The sequence below is a fragment of the Schistocerca gregaria genome, chromosome 1 (genome assembly GCF_023897955.1).
Source record: "Schistocerca gregaria isolate iqSchGreg1 chromosome 1, iqSchGreg1.2, whole genome shotgun sequence".
Lineage (NCBI taxonomy): Eukaryota > Metazoa > Arthropoda > Insecta > Orthoptera > Acrididae > Schistocerca > Schistocerca gregaria.
This window is the reverse complement of record NC_064920.1, coordinates 333,343,066-333,364,176: the sequence shown is the minus strand read 5'-3', so window position 1 is coordinate 333,364,176 and position 21,111 is coordinate 333,343,066. Positions and strand designations below refer to the sequence as shown.

Below are 21,111 nucleotides of genomic sequence, written 5' to 3'. Positions count from 1 at the left end.
AACTTCAGTAATTTTTCACAAGCTGTATTGAGAACAGCCCTACTATACCATAAATTTAGACCAGCAGACCAGCCAAATCATTGTAGCTGGCTAATATGCCGATTTCCACCATTATCATAACAGTTATTTGCAATCTCATTTGATCAACATTTCTTGTAAAATGAACTGACTCCTCTTAACATTTTTTTGCAATAGCTTCAGTCATATTAAAATTATTGATTAAACTCTGTCTTTGACAAGTAGCAAAAATTTTTCAGTGACAATCGACCTGTATACATATGTATATGGCAACAACCTTCATACTGAAACCGTTTGTCTCATTTAATCTGCTGCAAAAATGAAGCCCTCAGAACAGAGAGATAAATCATATTCAATATTTCCAAGTTATTTCTGTCCCTTTATGATGTTCATACTTCAGATAATTTTAAGAAAACACATATTGCTATTAGCACTTTTGCATTAACAGATTTGAGAGGAATATCATTAAATTACTAATAAGTAACAGTACACCCTGTTGCTGGATGAGGGAGTAATAGTTAATCATAGGACCATTTGTACATATATTTTTCACACAGAATGTTTCATGTATAAAAGTAGTTCCATTTTTATTCTGAAATAAGACAAAAATTTGTGTAAAATTACAGTAAAACCTATATTACAATTACTTAAGTCTTTGTCAATAAAACCCTGGGGAAACTTGAATAAATTTAGTTCTTCCAATTTCTGAAGTCATTTGTTTAATGGACACAAGTAGTCACTGTATTTTCTTCACTTCACGACAGGTGTTGCTACCTATATTTGTGCTTCTTTGTGGTTGCTGAATTATTCTCGTAAGACCTCTTACCGGAACTGGCCTGCAAAAGCAACACACCTGTAGGAAACTAACTTACTCACATGATCAAGTAAATTAAAGGGTAACAATATCCATAAAATAAATTTAATGTATGTTATCTTCCAATTCGGGATTAATTAACTGTGGTACATTATACGTAACCATTGTGCTAATTCACTTCAACCCATGATAAATTCACCTTTTGTAACAGACAATATGTAATCTTATTAACAACAGAGATCCAAAGCTAAAGTTAGTAGGAAATACTCCTGTTCTCAATTTAAGAAAAACTAGTTGACACAAAAACCATAACAGAAAGAAGCATCTTTGTGCCTTCCTTTTATTGCAATTATTACAAAGAACAGAATTTTTTCTGTTAGAATTTTGAAAGTGCTCTCATTATTAATTTGCCCTATTAAAATTTGTACTAACCTTGGATGTATAATCACATTTCATATTAATTCCTTTAAAAACTTATACCATTCATAAAGGATTATTTTTACTGACATCAGATCTAAGCCACACTTACATCATTGCTGCTTTTCTTCTTTATAACCTTCACCATCATCTCATGGACAGATACAAATGCTCCATCAGATGTTTTTACTACTAATCTTCCAGAATCTTCATCAAATGACACAACCTAAAGAAAGGACAGAAAAACTCATTTGCATGTGTGTGTTTGCACACAATACTGACATGTTTCATTGATGTTTGTGTAAAATAAGAACTTGATAAAAAGTGGACGTCCTTTTAGTTGCTCACATACATGAGGCCTGTCCAAAAAATTCTGGAGCTTTGTCCACAAAATTTTTCTATGCTCATCTTTTACTTATTGTGCATTGTCTCCTTCAAAATACTCTCCTGCACAATTGATACATTGTTACCAATGTCATTTCCACTTCCAGAAGCAGTCTTGGTACACCCTTTCTGAATCACACGAAGTGCCATTTGCACATATTCTCTTATCTCGTCTATTGTTGCAAATCCTCATCCTTTTAATGGGGCTTTTAGCTCTGGAAATAAAAATGTCTGCAGAGTTCAGGTCTGGAGAGTACAGAAAATGAGGCAGATGCAACAGTCGCAACTGACTCATGAGCAGTGAGACGAATTTGGTGGCAACATGATGCATTCAAAGATGCTGCATCAGGATTGATGCATTCCAAGATGCTGCATCAGGATTTCATGATATGAGGATGTCAACCACATTGCACCCCAATGCACTGTTGACATGAAATTACAAATGTTCTGGAATTCTTTGAACAGACCTCATGTTGGAGTAATTTGATTAACCTTAGTCAAAGAAAGCCAAGCACCTGATTCAATCTATGTTATATTTGGATATTTTTTCAAGTAATTATTAACAGCAATGGTATACTTTACTTGGAAAAATGTGTGATGACAAAGTGCTATTTATTCACCACCAGTTTCAGTCATAAATAATCTTCACAGTGCTGTACATATGAACAAAACAGAAGAGAAATCCATGAACATCAAAACAAAATACAGCAAGGCTGGACACCTGAACATTCTCTGTCACTCTTTAGCAGGCTCCAATGAAGATCAAGGTAAGAGGCATCTGTTCTGATATGGGGCACAATATAATGTTCTTAGCATTCAGTGCTCTAAATCTCTGCTGGAATGGCCTTTCCAGTAGGTTGAATGAGTCCTCAAGGAATGTATGCAGTAGGACTTGCTATCCTTTGTTGCTATTTCTTTAAGGACTGCCATTATTCACAACACATTTCAACTACAACAGACAATTTCCCATTTTCATCGACTCTAAGGTAGTAAGTGATGCTGCAGGTTTTCTGATAAAAGTGTATCACATTGGCTCAGTGGAAAAGGTCTATACTTGAAGTACTTTGGGTATACAGAGAGGCAATAGAAATTTATCTGAAATAAAACTATGGCACAAAATTTTACTTTATAACATGTGTGGTGCTGAATCATAATTCTAGGAGTATTATAAAAATTGCTTGTGTAAGTGACTGAAAATAAAAGGAAATCATATAGTAAATAATTTTTGTAACTGAAAAATTGAATGACACATACCTCTCCAGTGACATCAGCATTTGTTTTACTCAAAATTTTAACATGGCAACCTAACTCCACCTTATTATCTTCACCATCACCATTGCTTCCAGTCTGTTTCCCTGCTCCAAGTCCAAGTCCTTTTGGTCTAAGAGTTGGTTCAAATAATTTAACCTGCCTAAAACAAAAATTCACACACATAAAAATAATGAAACTGATCATAAACCCCAAGAAAAAAATTCACTCAGTCACTCGATCAATTAAATTTATATTTCCTGAACCACAATATAAATGCATACATAATTTAAGAAGTAAAGGTAAAAATTCACCACACAGTAGTGGATTGGGAGGGGGAGATAGAAGAGAGGAAGAAGTGAAGAGGTTGTGGATGTAAGACGAATGAAGATAAGGTCATGGGGCAGGAGTGGAGTTGGATTTGGAACAGAGGGTAGAAGAGATTTGAGGCCATGAGGATTAAAGGACAGAAGGCTGTACTGCAAGGACAACTCCCATCTATGTAATTTAGAGAAGCTGGTATTGGGGGAAGGGTCCAGACTGCATGGGTTGTGAAGCAGCTATTGAAACTGAGCATATTGTGCTCAGCTGAGTGTGATGCCACATTTTAATTTGCGGTAAATGTTTGGAAACTTATCTTTTTCAGAGACACTTTTCTTGTTATTGACAGTCTCCATTTATATTTTACCTTCTTTGCCCACCATCAGTTAGTTGGACTGCCCAAATGAATAACTCAACAACTACTTTTAGTCCCTCATTTCCTAATATAAATCCTTCTGACTTGCTTTATTTAATTCAACTACATTCCATTATTCTTTCCCTACTTCTGTAGCAATTCATTTTGTAAAACCTTTTCATAATACTGTCTATACTGTTCAACTGATCTTCCGAGCATTTTGCAGTCGATGACAGTGTCAGTATTTGAATTTTAGAAGATGTTCTTGAAGATGATATAAACTTCTCTCTGAAACATTAGGGCACTGTTTCCTAAGGGCCTGACTCAGTCCCACAACCTGTGTCATCCAGCATGCTGCAGCAGTTACCAGTGCTGACTGGTGATGCGCAGGTGCCATGTTTTTGATTTCAAGATCCAGCCAGTAACAGTTATTAATATCTGAACATTCTGGATCATTTCAGGAACTTAGGGTATCATAAATCGTTGAGTAATATGAGTACTCTCCATTTTGGAGGCAATTCATCTTTGTCTATGCTTTGGGTAATGAATTCAGTTTCCAACTGATGTGTTTATCTTTACTGATGAACATTTTTTCACATTTGGAAAATTATTCTAGCATATATATGGCAATTTCTATAAATAAAACCAAGACTATATTTCAAACAAAGGAAAATCCAGGCTGGAGTAATACCAGAATTATGAAAAGAATAGATTGCTACCCACCGTGTAGAGGAGATGATGTGTTCTAGACAGGCACACCAAGAAGACTGCTAAGCAATACACACTCACCATAGAGAGGAGCTGTTGAGTTGCAGACAGGCACACAAAAAAGACTTATAAACCACACACACACACACACACACACACACACACACACACACACACACACACACACACACACACTCACACACGCACACCTCTCTCTCTCTCCCTCCCTCCCTCTGTGTGTGTGTGTGTGTGTGTGTGTGTGTGTGTGTGTGTGTGTGTGTGTGTGTTGTCTACTTTAGAAGAAGTTGTTTTGGCTCACATGGTTAGCAGTCTTCTTGCTGTGACTGTCTGCAAACTCAGCATCTCTATACGGTGAGTAGTGATCTATCCTTTACATAATATTGTTGTTAAGGACTACTTTTATTTGCCGTCAGTATAAATGCTTTTAAATGTAGCAGAAATAACAAAATGGGGATTATATGTTCAACTGATTAAATTTCAACAATGGTGTTCTTACTTTTCATTCTTTCCAACACCTTTATTAGGATCCCAACCCATTCCTCTTAACATTGCCATGCCGAAACTGGAAACAGGTACAGATTCATAATCTTCCAAAGTAGGCTGTAAGTAATGAAAAAACTTACATCAGTTAAGTTCAAAATTTCACAGATTTCAACTCAAAACTTTGCAGCATATTCCAAAATTCAATGAATGTAACTTAGAAATGCAAAGATGGTGTCTTCAACAAACCTCTTTCTGGAGGTCAGCAGTCTCTTGCTCCTTTTGATCGATTACAAGAGTAGAAGGAGCTGCTTCCTTCTGCTTTCCCTTTGACTCTGAAAGAGAACTTTCAATTAAGAATTGCATACACTCTATCACTAGCATTAAGCTGTAGAAAAGAAAAGTACAAATCACTCAGGTCCATGAGCAATTAAGATCAGACAAATTACAACATAATTTGGCAATGTAACTTATTGTCATCTTCAAACCATTCCAGAAAACAGTGACTACAGTAAAACAGCAATTTGTATGGTTAATAATTTGTGTGAACCAGACAAAAATTTGTGGCCATGTGCATGGCATATTTGAAACATTTCACTTGCAATGAAAACACATGTGAAGAGTTACACAACAAATAACACACAATGTGGGATTACTCCATCTCAGGTGATCTAGGGTTTCCCACTCAACCATATCAGAGTTTTTTCAAATATGTATGCACATTTACTCAATGATCAAATTTAAAATTTACAAATACCTAGTTCTAAAAAGTTAATACTTCGTGAGTAGAGGCCTCTTAAGTAAAAGATGTGCAAATGTCACAGCAACATATAAAACATTTTACCTGTGTATGAAGTGCAGTAACTCAGTGGACAGTTGTGGTAGACTACAAAACTTGAACAGTTTGTGTTGTGCACATTCTGTAAGTTTTATGTCATTTGCCTCACCACTTTGGCTCCAAGTCATACTTGACATCGCCAACAAATTGTGTCACAACAAAATTTCCCCCAAATTGAAGTAATCTGATCTCTTTATGTAGGTGGATTAGATATCTCTATTTTTATTACCTTAGTGCCTAGTAGCTTATTTATAAAAATCTGTAAGTTTTGTACTTTTGGGTTTATGGTTTTTGAGACAGTGAAGTGTTACATGTCATTTAGACAAATGATATTTCACACTCCTAGTGTAATATAAGGAAAGATGATCATAACAGAATAATACTAAGTAGGAGTCAAGGAACATATACTGTGCACAGGTATCTGTTTTTGTATGTGCAGACATTAAACGTGAGGTGTGGAATATGAGGAAACGACAAATGTGTGAACAAATAAATAGCTTCACCTGCTATGTACAGGGCCTTTTACATTCTGGCGTCTCAGCTTGGCAATGGCTTGACCGTCAAAGAGCAACCACATTCTCCAAGAATGAGAACAAAAGACAGGATGGTTCTATGACAAAAGAAATATACTGCAATATGGATTGTCATGTTGAGCCTTTGAGGTGTATGTAGTATGAAAAGTTGCGTTATACTCAAATTCATGAGTCACACTAATGATCTGTACACCAATTCAAGGAAATATATGTTTGTAAAAGGAAAGTAGAAGACGTGCTTTTTCATGATATGAGTAGAAGTTAGCTTCTTTTGCTCCAATAACAGTTGCAGAACATGAAGAAGTCAAGCCTTTCCTCAGCTACACATGGGGTTTCAGAGGCACTTATTAGCTGGACCAGACTCAGTTTCAACAACAGAAGTGAGCCAGCAGCTACATAAAACGTATCTTAAAAAAAAACTTCATTTGGTGACAGGACTCGAACCTGCATTTATTAAAGATTACTTGAAATTCTGGAACTAGTTGTGCCCAGGTAGTGTGCCTTACAGAACAGTAAGTTTTACGCAATTGCCCTAATTCCTTCATAACACATTCACAGGGGTTAAGATGTGACATACCCAAATAGTGGATAAGGTGTAGCAGAGGAAAATGGTAGACGGATCCATAGGAGGAATGGCCTGTACCTTCTCAGCTTCAACTACAAGGAGCAAGCCAGCAGCTACCCACACACTCTTTATTATTTAGGGGCCGAAGTTGTCTGAAAACAAATTTGCTGCCAAAGTAAGTGATTTTTGAACCCCTGTATCTAAGAGATACCTGGAACAGGCTTGCATTGATCAGCATTTGAAAAACATCTTTTCTGAATAAAATAACAAATTTTCACAAATACTTTTTTCTCCACTTAAAGGTCAACTGTTACCTAATAAAATTTCTCATGCAAGCAACTATTAGGCCATTCCAGAGAAAAATGTTAAGACTGCAGTGTGGTGGACTGAGACATATTCAGTTCCATAGTTGTATGTCCTCCTCACACATTTTGAGTAACTGCTGTTTTTATCTATTTGTATTTCCACTTGGTTGAGGACTTTATACTCACTTTTATGATGTAGCTTTACGTTCCTCAGAACATTCTAGTATTATTGTCATGTTAACAGTTCTGAAGGTTGTACACATGGAAGAAGCCTGTAGATACTGGAAGGTATCAGATAGATTATATAATGGTAAGACAGAGATTCAGGAACCAGGTTTTAAATTGTAAGACATTTCCAGGGGCAGATGTAGACTCTGACCACAATCTATTGGTTATGAATTGTAGATTAAAACTGAAGAAACTGCAAAAAGGTGGGAAATTTGGGAGATGGGACCTGGATAAACTGACTAAACCAGAGGTTGTAGAGAGCTTTAGGAAGAGCATTAGGGAATGACTGACAAGAATGGGGGAAAGAAATACAGTAGAAGAAGAATGGGTAGCTCTGAGAGACGAAATAGTGAAGGTAGCAGAGGATCAAGTACGTAAAAAGACGAGAGCTAATAGAAATCCTTGAGTAACAGAAGAGATATTGAATTTAATTGATGAAAGGAGAAAATACAAAAAAATGCAGTAAATGAAGCAGGCAAAAAGGAATACAAACGTCACAAAAATGAGATCATCAGGAAGTGCAAAATGTCTAAGCAGGGATGGCTAGAGGACAAATGTAAGGATGTAGAGGCTTAATTCACTACGGGTAAGATAGATACTGCCTACAGGAAAATTAAAGAGACCTTTGGAGAAAAGAGAATGACTTGCATGAATTACAAGAGCTCAGATGAAAACCAGTACTAAGCAAAGAAGGGAAAGCAGAAAGGTGGAAGGAGTATATAGAGGGTCTATAAGAGGGCGATGTTCTTGAGGACAATATTATAGAAGTGGAAGAGAATGTAGATTCATATGTAATAGGAGATATGATACTGCGTGAAGAGTTTGACAGAGCGCTGAAAGACCTAAGTCGAAACAAGGCCCTGGGAGTAGACAACATCCCATTAGAACTAATGATAGCCTTGGGAGAGCCAGGCCTAACAAAACTCTACCATCTAGTGAGCAAGATGTATGAGACAGGGAAAATACCCCCAGACTTCAAGAACAATATAATAATTCCAATCCCAAAGAAAGCAGGTGTTGACAGATGTGAAAATTACCAAATTATCAGTTTAATAAGCCACTGCTGCAAAATACTAACATGAATTTTTTACAGACGAATGGAAAAACTGAAGAAGCCGACCTCAGGGAAGATCAGTTTGGATTCTGTAGAAATATTGGAACACGTGAGGCAATACTGACCCTACGACTTATCTTAGAAAACAGATTAAGGAAAGACAAACCTACGTTTCTAACATTTGTTGACTTAGAGAAAGCTTTTGACTATGTTGACTGGAATACTCTCTTTCAAATTCTGAGGGTGGCAGGAGTAAAATACCGGGAGCAAAAGGCTATTTACAATTTGTACAGAAACCAGATGGCAGTTATAAGAGTAGAAGGGCATGAAAGGGAAGCAGTGGTTGGCAAGGGAGTGAGACAGGGTTGTAGCCTATCCCCGATGTTATTCAGTCTGTACATTGAGCAAGCAGTAAAGGAAACAAAAGAAAAAATTGGAGTAGGAATTAAAATCCATGGAGAAGAAATAAAAACTTTGAGGTTCCCCAACACTGTAAATCTGTCAGAGACAGCAAAGGATCTGGAAGAGCAGTTGAACGCAATGGACAGTGTCTTGAAAGGAGGACGTAAGATGAACATCAACAAAAGCAAAACAAGGATAATGGAATGTAGTCAAATTAAAACAGGCGATGCTGAGGGAATTAGATTAGAAAATGAGACACTTAAAGTAGTAAAGGAGTTTTGCTATTTGGGGAGCAAAATAACTGATGATGGTTGAAGTAGAGAGGATATCAAATGTAGACTGGCAATGGCAAGGAAAGCGTTTCTGAAGAAGAGAAATTTGTTAACATCGAGTATAGGTTTAAGTGTCAGGAAATCGTTTCTGAAAGTATTTGTATGGGGTGTAGCCGTTTATGGAAGTGAAACGTGGACGATAAATAGTTTAGACAAGAATAGAATAGAAGCTTTCGAAATGTGGTGCTACAGACAGAAGAATGCTGAAAATTAGATGGGTAGATCACATAAGTAATGAGGAGATATTGAATAGAATTGGAGAGAAGAGAAATTTGTGGCACAACTTGACTAGAAGAAGGGATGGGTTGGTAGGGCATATTCTGAGGCACCAAGGGATCACCAATTCAGTATTGGAGGGCAGCGTGGAGGGTAAAAATCGTAGAGGGAGACAAAGAGATGAATACACTAAATAGATTCAGAAGGATGTAGGTTGCAGTAGGTACTGGGAGATGATGAAGCTTGCACAGGACAGAGTAGCATGGAGAGCTGCATCAAACCAGTCTCTGGACTGGAGACCACAACAACAACAGTTCTGGGACAGGACATAAATTACCTCACAAGATGTGTATGCAACTGAATCCAAAACACATACACACACTGAAAATATGTTAGTGATAAAATTAGTAAAGTAATTCAGAAGTAAAATGATTGTTTAGAGATCATTTCATCTCATCTGATTTGAACACAATCAGAATGGTACTATTACACAAACTGAAAAACATACTGTAAAACAAATTAGTAATGGAGTTCAGCTTATGTCATTATTGCTGCATTATAAAGTGTGGCATGGCAATAACTTAGTGGGGTTTTTAGTATGAGACAGTCTTCGTGCAAAGTTGTTGGAGTAAGTTTTTGTGCAGTAGGGTGATATTTTGTTAAAATTGATGTAACTACATCATTTCAGGAATTAGAGTGCTACCTTAATCTTCTTACAGGCATAAGGAATCCAATCATAAAATGGCATTGCATTAAAGCAAGATCACCAGTATTCACCCCAGCAACAACAGAGAAAATCTAAGACAGGTAGCATTCTTCTACAAATCATTCTACATGTGATAAATAATTCTGAAATTCAGTGAGATTCCAAAGATAAAAAATTTGCTGTTTCTCACAAATTTAAAATTGCAATGGAATTTTGTACAGTTAAAAATTATTTTTTACCACACTTTGTCTTGTCTCAAATCAAACTATCTGTTTAGTTCTACATTTTATTGTTTTGTTAACAATTTCTCATAGAAACTAGAATTTTTAGCTTGTTGTTTGATGACCACGAGCTACAGAGGTCACCAAAAAGGCTAAAGTCTAGATCAGGGTCAGCAGTATTCACAGTGGTGCTTATGTTTTGCTTGTAGGTTGGCAACGAATCAGTTCTTGTGGCCAATGGGAAGTTTCTTTGACAGAACCAATGACAGGCAAAATTGAAACCATTGTTTTGTTTGCTGTTTTAGTAAGTTTTGAGAGAAACATTTTATGATTATGACAGCAAGTGCTATAAAGTGGATTGATTTAAGCAATTTAGTTCTGCAGAGCTATGTCGCATGTTGGTGCATGTTTCATGGATTAATTGGAGCCAACCTTATCCCATGATTTAATTAAAAAACATCGATTCGCTTACTCAGTGTGCTCGTGCAGACTGATTGTGCAGCAACACAGAGCAAAGAAATATTTCACTGCTTTTTCAAATACCATGGCTTGCAAAGCTGCCCTTGGTTTGCAGATACTAGCACAGATTAAATAGCTGTGGCTCAAACAAGGAGCAATTTATAATCCTTGTTTACAGCAATGTTTGACCTTTACTTCTGAATGTATTACTTCAAAACACATTGTCTGCCTGGCGCTCTCTCATTGGCTGCATAACACTTAACAACATTCCTGCACAAAACACATAAGTACATCACTGGCCCCATTCTTGACTTTTACCCTCCAAAGATCACAGAAATGTTTGCATATAGGTAAAGCTTAGATGCTGCATCAATGTGACAGATGCCCCGAAGAAATGCACTTGAATCACACCTTACTGACACTGATCCTGAAGAAACTGTGGAGTACGTACAGTGAATTCAAACAGATCATGCATCACTTGAAACTAAGCAACTGACAGTAGAATATTTCATCACAGAGATGGAATCAACAATCTCTGACCTCACCATTCAACATTTTGTTTCAAAAAATCAAACATAATATCTCATAACTAAGAAGCAAAATCTTAAGCTTGGCGAAATCATTGCAACGCTTGATTTTGCAGAGAATCACTCTTTCATTTCCAAAGTTTTCAGTGGTAATATGGTCAAACTTCTGTGCATCCCACTGTTGTCCATTTTATCAAAAATGAGCAAATACAACACAAAAGATTTTCCATAATTAGTAACAGCCTAAGACATACAACCCATATAGTGTAATGTGCAGTGTGCTAGCTTGTGTGCAGAGGTGTGGGCCACATGCATTTGCATTATGGATTAACGGCCATAGGCTCGTACAGCAGCCAGCATGAGTGTGGTTTTTAGGTGGTTTCCCAGGCTCACTTAGGTAATTATTGATCTGGTACCCAAATTGCATCCCAGAGAACACAACATGCAAACAGTTAACATACTCTATAATAATACTTGGAACAAATGATGCGCAGACAGATAGTGCACACTACTTCACCCTTCGGTTACCTGGATGACTGTGGTATCAAGAACGGCATCTGGCCATAAAGTTAAATAACAACATATAATTTGCAAAATGTTGAAAAAGTGGATTGCATTCTATACTGGATAAATGCCAGGGGAGAAAATAAAAAGATGAAGAATAGTGCTACTCTAAGATATGGCACAAGTGCAGTTCATGTCATTATGACAAAAATTGTGTGTTTCAGTATATCCATTGTCGATTATGAACTGCGACTATGGTTTAAATTGGTGATTTACTTACTAATAATTATGCAACCATATGATTTTTCCAGAATGAGATTTTCACTCTGCAGCGGAGTGTGCGCTGATATGAAACTTCCTGGCAGGTTAAAACTGTGTGCCCGACCGAGACTCGAACTCGGGACCTTTGCCTTTCGCGGGCAAGTGCTCTACCAACTGAGCTACCGAAGCACGACTCACATCCGGTACTCACAGCTTTACTTCTGCCAGTATCCATCTCCTTTCTTTCAGGAGTGCTAGTTCTGCAAGGTTCGCAGAAGAGCTTCTGTAAAGTTTGGAAGGTAGGAGACGGATACTGGCAGTAGTAAAGCTGTGAGTACCGGACGTGAGTCGTGCTTCGGTAGCTCAGTTGTTAGAGCACTTGCCCGCGAAATGCAAAGTTCCCAAGTTCGAGTCTCGGTCGGGCACACAGTTTTAATCTGCCAGGAAGTTTCATTTGATTTTTTTTAATTTTTTGATATGATTTATTGAACCATAAAGACATTTACAAGCCACTGTAGGCTCATCATCAGATGAGGGTGTTACAAGAACATTATGCTGAGGGTTACGAGAACATTATGCTGTGGACTAAGTGTAGCTCTATGTAGTGCTGATGCAGCTGGTGGAAATGATGGAAATTTAGTGATGGTGACGAAACTAAAAGTTTCTATGTGCTGCCTTGAGGCACCCATATCAAAGCTCTTCCTATAGTGTACACTATTCAGCTACGTGCACAAATATCACAGTGTTTAGCTGCACTTGGTTTTACCTGATTCACAGGAACTAAACCCTGGATGCTTTTACAAAGAATATGGATACAACAGATATTACACTTTACCACATTGTGGTCTTTGGCATGAGATACATTGTATTATAGCACAGATATTATATTTCAGTAAATTTTGCTAGCTGCAGGAGTGTTTTTATATTGGCAATATAATTTTAATGTACATTAACAGTTATATCTACATATTTGTGCACATAGCTTAATAATGTACATTATAGGAAGTGCTTTGATACAGATACAACAAGGCAGTGCACTGCAAGTACCTAAAATATAAGAAACAAACAGTTTTGTAAACAGTGTGTCGCTGATTACTAAATTTCCATAATTTACACCAGCAGTGTCAGCACTGCAGCTAGCTACACTTGGTCCACAGCATAGTCATTCTGTAATACCTCCACCTGATGATCCGCAGTGCCTCGAAAACATGTTTATGTTTAAATAAAATGTATCAAAAAATTAAAAAAGCAAATGGTTGCATATTTATTACCAGATAAATCACCATTTGTGTGTTTATTGGAACTACAAGTGACAAATGTGCAGAAAATAATACAAATCAGCAATTGGTCCACAGCGCAGCACCAAACTTTCAAGACTTTCATCAACCAGTGCTGCTGCCTCAATGACTTTAGTGTAAATGCTGTGTTGAACTTTTTTTGCAACAAGTCCAGGAATAGTCTGCAAATTATGGAATTGGGGGCACTTGAAAGAGATTGGCTACACAAACTAACCTACAATGCCTAAAGGAATACCAAATTCTCACAGTTTTGTGTCTACACACATTCTGTGAGAAAAACTTGAATTCATTTTTGCTGAAAATGTCAAAATGGAATTAGCCAGAGCTTCTCAGGAAGATGCCAGTTTATTCCAAATAATTTTTTAAAACAAAGTGAAAAGGTTGCCACTGGTTTTCTTGTTATTTATTACCAAATTAGCAGAACCAACTGATGATTCCTCAGCATTTCTGGTTTCAAAACCGTAACTAGGCAAAGTGATATCTGATTAGCACACACTCTCAAGTCTACCTGTGGTACCTACAACAACAGGGGGTCAGCAATACTGTTCCCCCAAAACACTTGTTACTCAAATTAAAGCAAAATTAACATCAACACAGAACTAATGCTGTTTTATGATGTGTCAGTAAGTCAGCTTGAGAGCCACAAAGATATCAAAAGATGAAGCTTGAGAAACACTGGTAAATTGTCCAAAGGCTTGGGAACTATTTAAGAAACACACTCCCAGGCTTAAAAACATTTATTTAAGCAAACCATTATGAGGCTTGGGAGAATGGGAAAGGTCCTCCACTCGTCGCTGAACATGCCTGGCTATTGGGTGTGACCCTGTGATATTGATGCCAGCGTTTTACAACCCAACAGTGGCAAAAAATCACCATGGACCAATACAAGCTGTTAATTATACCATGACTGACCACTGCTTTTAAAAATCCTTTGTTTTCTGATCCGTTAAGGCAGGGTCGGCCAAACGCTGCACAGTGTGCAGACGTGCTGTACATGTGTGCGACATCTGTTATTACACATGAGTCCTAAATGAACAGCGGCGGCTCCACTTCCCTGTTTATGTAGTACAAGCAAGAGCGCAACATAACCAGTCTCGTTTACCCCTGGTGACCGTAACCTTAACAGAGAAGTACTGAGAAATGGCAGGTACTGTGAAAAAGCAAAGGCCAGGAGATCTATGTTCTCAGTTGTTTAAAAATGACTGGGAACTGCAATCTTTTTTGTACCCGTTGGCGAAAACTCACAGTGTTTGCTGTGCGCTGAATAATAGGTGTCCAGTGTAAGTTTTCAATTGAAAGACACTACAATACATATCATAAAGACGAGTGTAGTGTACTCATCAGTGAAGAACACCAATAAAAATTAAATGTCCTTACGAAAATAGATGAGACACATCAACTCGATTTTACTGTACGTCAAAGTAACTGATACTTCTTGAACCTTAAATGTTCAAATGTGTGTGAAATCTTATGGGATTTAACTGCTAAGGTCATCAGTCCCTAAGCTTACACACTACTTAACCTAAATTATCCTAAGGACAAACACACACACCCATGCCCAAGGGAGGACTCGAATCTCCGCCGGACCAGCCGCGCAGTCCATGACTGCAGCGCCTTAGACTGCTCGGCTAATCCCACGCAGCATTGTTACATTTATGTCTATTTTACTGTACGCTGTACAATGTACCGTTTTCAATTTTCCGGAATAACAACCACACTAAATTTTCACTGCAAGCAATTTTTAAAATCGCATTAAGAATTGTACAATCTGGGAAAGCCTTTTCTGAAGGGGAGTTTGTGAAAGGGTGTCTGGTTGATGTTGCAGAACTTCTGTGTCCCACGAACGTCAGCAGGTTTCAAGAAAATAGTTCATCCAAACAAACACAAGACATATCAGTGCTATGGCCGGTGATGTGCACATGCAGCTAATAAATAAGGCTAAAGACTTTGTTGCTTTCTCTGTTGTGCTCGATGAAGCAACAGATCTTACAGATACAGCCCAGGTTGTGATATACATATGAGGTGTCGATAACGCACTTTGTGTAACAGAGGACATTTTGGACTTAGTACCTTTGAAAGGGACTACTACACGTGCATACTTACTCCAAGTTGTCGAGCAAGCTGATGGTGTTAGTATGGACTGGAATCGGTTAATCTCAGTGACCACAGATGGAGCACCATCAATGCAAGGTCATCAGAGAGGACTCATAGCACGAATGTGCAAAAATCTAGGGCACACAGATAAGACGTTGTATGGAATTCACTGCATTCCGCATCGAGAGGCACTTTGTGCAAAATCAGTAACATTAGAAAATGCCATGCAAATTGTTGTGCGTACTGTAAACTATCTGAAGACACATGGGCTTACGCATCGCCATTCAGATGCAAACAAAATTTGTGTGCAGGTCACAAAAGATGCACTGTAATAACAGCAAGAATACAGTCACATGCATGTGCTAAATTCTGTGAATGTACAAAAATATATAGACAAAACACCTGCGCAATAAATTAGAGAACTCTAACCCTCACAAGTTCTATACTATAATAAACTAGGAACTATAGCCCCAAAGGATGTAGTCTATAATTCTCACACAGTATATAATGGAATTAAAAGAGAATGTTACCCGATAAGCCCATTGTATAAGAAAATACTGAAAGGCTAATAAAGATTCTTATTCTTACTTTATTTTCATAAAAAGCTACAGTACAATTTGTTTTGCTTACTGCTGTTGCTTGTTGTGGAAGAATATGGGTTTCTGTGTTGTAGCTCCTCTTCCTGTTCTGTGAATCATTATCATACTATGAACCACAAAGGTTTTCCTATAAACTTTTTTTTTTTCAGATACTTCTGTCTGGTGTTCCACCATTTTAGTTAGGACTGGCTGGATGACTGTGCTACATAGCTTCATTCAGGTTTTTCTTGGCAGTAGCTGCAGCACTAGAAGTTTTTGTATCGAGTAGTAGGCTCATTGGCATTTTGCAGTCTCATTTTTACTTTTCTGTTTTTGTCTGATTTTGTTAATCTATGACAGCATCTTGAAATTTGAACTATTTAACATATTTAAATATATGTTTGCCAATTATTAACTGTGACTTATTGTTTCATGCATATCTACAACTCTGAACTACCAAGTATTTTCTTTTTTGGTCGGCGTCTACTTTTAGGTCAAGTTTGGATGCTGCTTCTACAATCTCCACAAGCCACTGCCTAGCCTCTATTACAATTTTTCCAATGAGCTCAATATCATGTGCATATGGTAAAACATTAACTTTATTTCTTTGGAGGATCACAGTAGGTATTAATTTGATTTTCATCACAACTTGATCCAAGGCTACATAAAAGAGGTAAGTGGAAAGAGCTTCCGGTTGTCTTGCTCCATTTTGCTAAACACTGTCTCGGTTATCATAAGCTTTCATAAAATTGATGAACAAGTAACATTACTTGTTTTTTGTTTACATTCCAATAGATTTTCATTTATTGTTCTGACTGCAAATATTTTGTCAATAGCAGAACTACTTCTGCAAAAACAATTTTAATAAATATCAATTATAGTTTCTGTCTATGGTTTCAAGCAGTTTAGCAATAAATGAGATAGAATCTTATAGACTGTGTCAAATAACAAAATATTCTAGATACCCACAGATTCTGGGCATGACAAGTGCTACCACTCACAAGAAATTAAGTAACATAAGGATTGTTGTAACTCTTACTATTTATAATGTTTATTCATCACAAATCAACTCTGCAACAACAACACAAAATTGTCTATTAATCCGCAAAACTAAAAGAAATAGCTCTTGGTGAAATATTTATCTGAGCCACAACAGAAATTATAAGAAGAGATGGTTTCAGATTAGTTGAATATACCCTTTAGCAGATTAACATGCATTTCATAATCACAGCTCCATAAAGATAAACGGTTTTGGAAACCACGCCAAACAACAGCAATTGAAAAATAGAGCTTCAGAGGGTGGCCTTATATTTGACCACTACAAAAGCATATATGAGCACCATACAATATCGGCCATGTTCCCATCACAGGTGCCCTCAACAGGTATGTGACATGACACATACTGATACATCGGGTCGACTGAAGCGTCCGTTAAGACGCGTTGGCTTTGACCCGTGGCGTAAGGGTGTTGTCGTGTGTGATGTCATGATGGAGCGGAGTTTGGTTTGTGAGTGTGGCGTGTTTGTAAATGTCGTCGTGTTGTGGTTTGTTGTGCTCTCTGGTGGTATGTTCAGGGTTTGTGTTTGTGTGGTGTAATGGGCTCAGTTTGCTTTTGCTCATTGTCCAGAATAGTTCGAGTGTCAGCTGTGTTTGTAGTGGAATTCGTTTCAGTGAGTTAACGATTTTGTGTGAAGGTTAATTTAGCATTGTTCGCTGTACATCGTGTGGTAATTTTAGTAAAATTAATCAGTTGTTGTTTTTGTTCAGGAATGGATATGACAGATAAAATTAACACTGCGCAGGTCAAGGGAAGTGTTCGATCCCAATGTGTGGCTGTGTATGTTTGTATCAGGAGATGTTTTTGAGCTATATAGGCCAAGGGAAGTGTTTGATCGTAATTTATGGGATCGGGAGCTGCTGTTGAGCTATATAGGTCAAGGGAAGTGTCCGATTCCAGATGATATTGTGTATAGTATATTTGGGGAGTTCTGTGATGATGGTTTTTTTCGTTGTTTTGTGTGGTTTTGTATGGAGGTGGGTGTCTAAATTTGTTTATATTTAGTTTGCCCCCACCCAAAAACACCCCATTTCCCGCACTTGTCCCGTTAGAGTCATTAGGCTTTTTGTGGAAAGTGTGTTTGTTTGTTTTTCGATAATGTGTACATACCGACTTTATATGCGCCATATTGGAATCGTGGTTTATGGTCGTTTCTGCCAAATTTATGACGTCATGCGTCAAAGCAGACAGGCGGGATCGGACGCTTCCGTATTTTCGATACATCTGTATCCCAAGTTAACAAATCCAGGCGGGTTACTAGAAGGACAATGAAACGAAATTTTTCCGCTAAATATAATATGAAGCCAGAACACTGTCAAACACATTTGGGGGGCAGTGGATAATGGCAGGGGATGAAGGACGCACCAAGTAAGACGGAAGGACAACATAAACAACGACACTGAAGAGAAATAAATGGATAGCACAGTCGTGGGCAGAAAAGTGTGGCAGGAACCTGTATACAGCAAGTATATGACTGACTACATTGAAGTACAGTAAAAGTTTCTATGAGTCTCCCTTCCAGAAGTTTTTCATAATCAATATTTTGGTAAGATATAAAATTTGTGTGAAAATAGTTAGCAGGGAATTTTATAGTTTGTGGTACAACATTTCTGAAAAGCATATCAAGCACAGATGCAATGATGGCAATGAGGTGAGTTACATTTAAAATTAGCAATGGTTGAATCAGTCATAAAGCAGGTTTCAGATGAAGTCATACTGATATATATTACATTTTGAGCAAATGTTGATGACGACAACACATCGATGCCTGAGGCTATGCAACATTTGATTATTTTGCGTTCTTACTGTCATATAAGTAAACTGATCATGTATGACATTCACATTAAGAAAGACATGAGGTTATGGCAACCTTGAAGTTTATTAGAGGAGGCTAATGACACATGTACACGTATTCAAATTTCCTTTTCAATACAACAAAAAGTGCACTTTAGCTGGGAATAGTACAGAAATGTGATTTTTGACACATCATGCCATGTACAGAGCTGAAATTAAAAAGCATTCTATGGTATGTAATTCCTTCAGGTAAGAGAAGACGGGTGAAGCAAGCTGCTGATACAAACCTTCTAAAATCTCCCTTGCCGCTATACTTTCCAATGAGTCATCAATGGGCACCTTCTCACCTCCTTCTTGTTTTGGGAATAACCGGATGGTGTTTTTTCGAAGTGGAATGACTTTCACTTCATTTTTATCGTTTTCTACATCATCGACGTCACTTGACTGCCCTGTACCACTAAAACATACTTAGTTTTTAAAATATGTACAGAAGATCAACCCGTAATTGTAAGTTTCTAAAATAGCCAAGAAAGGACAATTACCTTTTCACTTTGATCGTTTTACTTTCTAAACAATCAATATACTCTACTTTGTCTTCGGATTTCTGAAACTTCGGTTTGCTCAGCGCTGACGGTTTTTGAAATTTTGAAAATCCGAAAGATATTTTCTTAGCTGTGCCATCCATGTTGATTGTAGTTAATTCTACACACAGTGCGACGGTCAAAGTGGTGTATTGCAAACTACCACACTGCTTGTCTATGGAGTCCTCTTGAACACTTAAATATCATTTACTTATGGTGAGAGATGACAGCAATACTGGACATAAAGTCGTCATTTACTTGCAAATTAACGATGAGCATCAGGTGGAAAGTAACTGTAGGGACACGCACTATCTTCTCAAATCCCTACGTGTCAACATACACAAGACGGACAAAGGCTCTAACGCGTAAAGTTAGTTAGAAGTAAATACCTACACTCCTATTTACCTTCCACTGATATAAGTAATATTTAGTTGAAACTTCACGATGGTTGTCGCCCAAACGAATGTATTTTACACTGTCATCGACTTAAGAATGATGCGACAAAATATCTGTCAATAATGATTCATTTACACAAATCAGCATAATCACAAAACAACAAACACTGTTCCTCCTCATTTTTGCTAACAACACACACGTCCTGTAACTCGTGTTTACCTATTTGTTTGTTTATACTTTATAACTCAAAGATGCACTCACTACTCGTATCGGCATATTTATTCAAAGAGTTTAGAATCAAGGTTAGAACTTGGTGTTCAATCAAGCGCCGTTTCCTTTACATGGAACGTATTTGTTCGCTCCGTTACAGCCTCCTTGGCCGCTCGGCGTATGTGTAGCTCTTCGTTCACACATCTCAGCCAGCAGTGGCGAATATTTATAGGATAGGGCCTACACATTGGAGCCAACATTCAGTTCAATAAGTACAGGGGCAACGTCAAAATGTCTGACACACAGATCGCGGCCGGAGCATTTGCGGTTTTGAGAGTACATTTCGTCAATATAAAAAAAGAAGGAAACCACGTGAAAGAAGATGGTGGGCTATATCACTTCACACATACCTGTCATAATGAAATCAGTAAGTGTGAAGTGAGGCATAAGTTGTCAGTTACCATAGTAAAAATTCTACAAGCTTAATTTTATTTATAATTATTGTTGCAGGCATGACAGATGTCAATTATTAGGCCATTTCATGCATGAACCCTCAGGGCAATTTGGTAACTTCAGTCGTATGTCAACGACAGATTTCGAACTACGTCTTCAAATGATCGAACCCAAAATCAAAAAAGTTACGTTTTGCAGGGAAGCTATACCTACTAAAGTTCGTTTGACACCGGCACTTCGATTTCTTGCTACACGAGACAGCTTCAAATCCCTGGATTTCCTGTTAAAAATATCCACTCAAGTGATGTCACTGATAGTGCTTGAAGTTTTCAAAGCAGTGTGTGAGGCCTTGAAAAACATTGTTAGTGTAATGACTACTTCTAAAATTACAACCAGTAATAGTGTGTGTCAAACGCATCTCACGTTTGCAAAGCCTACATATCCATTTCACCAATAATGTCTTAAGTTTCCAAGGTCAGTGTTTCAAGCACCATAAAATTTCACCACACAGTTTAAGGAAATGTAAAGTATTGTCTGTAGGTATGTGGAAAAACATTTATTCACTGGATAAAAGACACTTTATTACAAACCAAATTAAAAGGAAAAAACATTGACTGGTGTTGCACAATAATAATGCTCTTTCTACTATTTCCTTGGGGCAGTTACCCTCTGTTTCTTTCCCAGCCCAGAGCCATGTGGCTACTGTACATACTGCACATAGTAGTTGTCACCC

The 21,111-nt window shown here is 37.6% G+C and overlaps 1 protein-coding gene across 1 annotated transcript; it reads right to left on the bottom strand.

Annotated features, from left to right (window-relative positions):
- Positions 1-579: 579 nt before the first annotated feature.
- LOC126344289 (G-patch domain and KOW motifs-containing protein-like) lies at positions 580-20,708 on the bottom strand. The gene is made up of 7 exons (XM_050002008.1): positions 19,281-20,708; positions 19,026-19,195; positions 5,016-5,101; positions 4,783-4,886; positions 2,888-3,044; positions 1,362-1,475; positions 580-854 (listed from the first exon to the last, which is right to left on the bottom strand). The coding sequence occupies exons 1-7, from the start codon at positions 19,421-19,423 to the stop codon at positions 789-791; spliced, it is 840 nt and encodes a 279-aa protein (XP_049857965.1). The 5' UTR covers positions 19,424-20,708; the 3' UTR covers positions 580-788.
- Between the last annotated feature and the right edge of the window lie 403 nt (positions 20,709-21,111).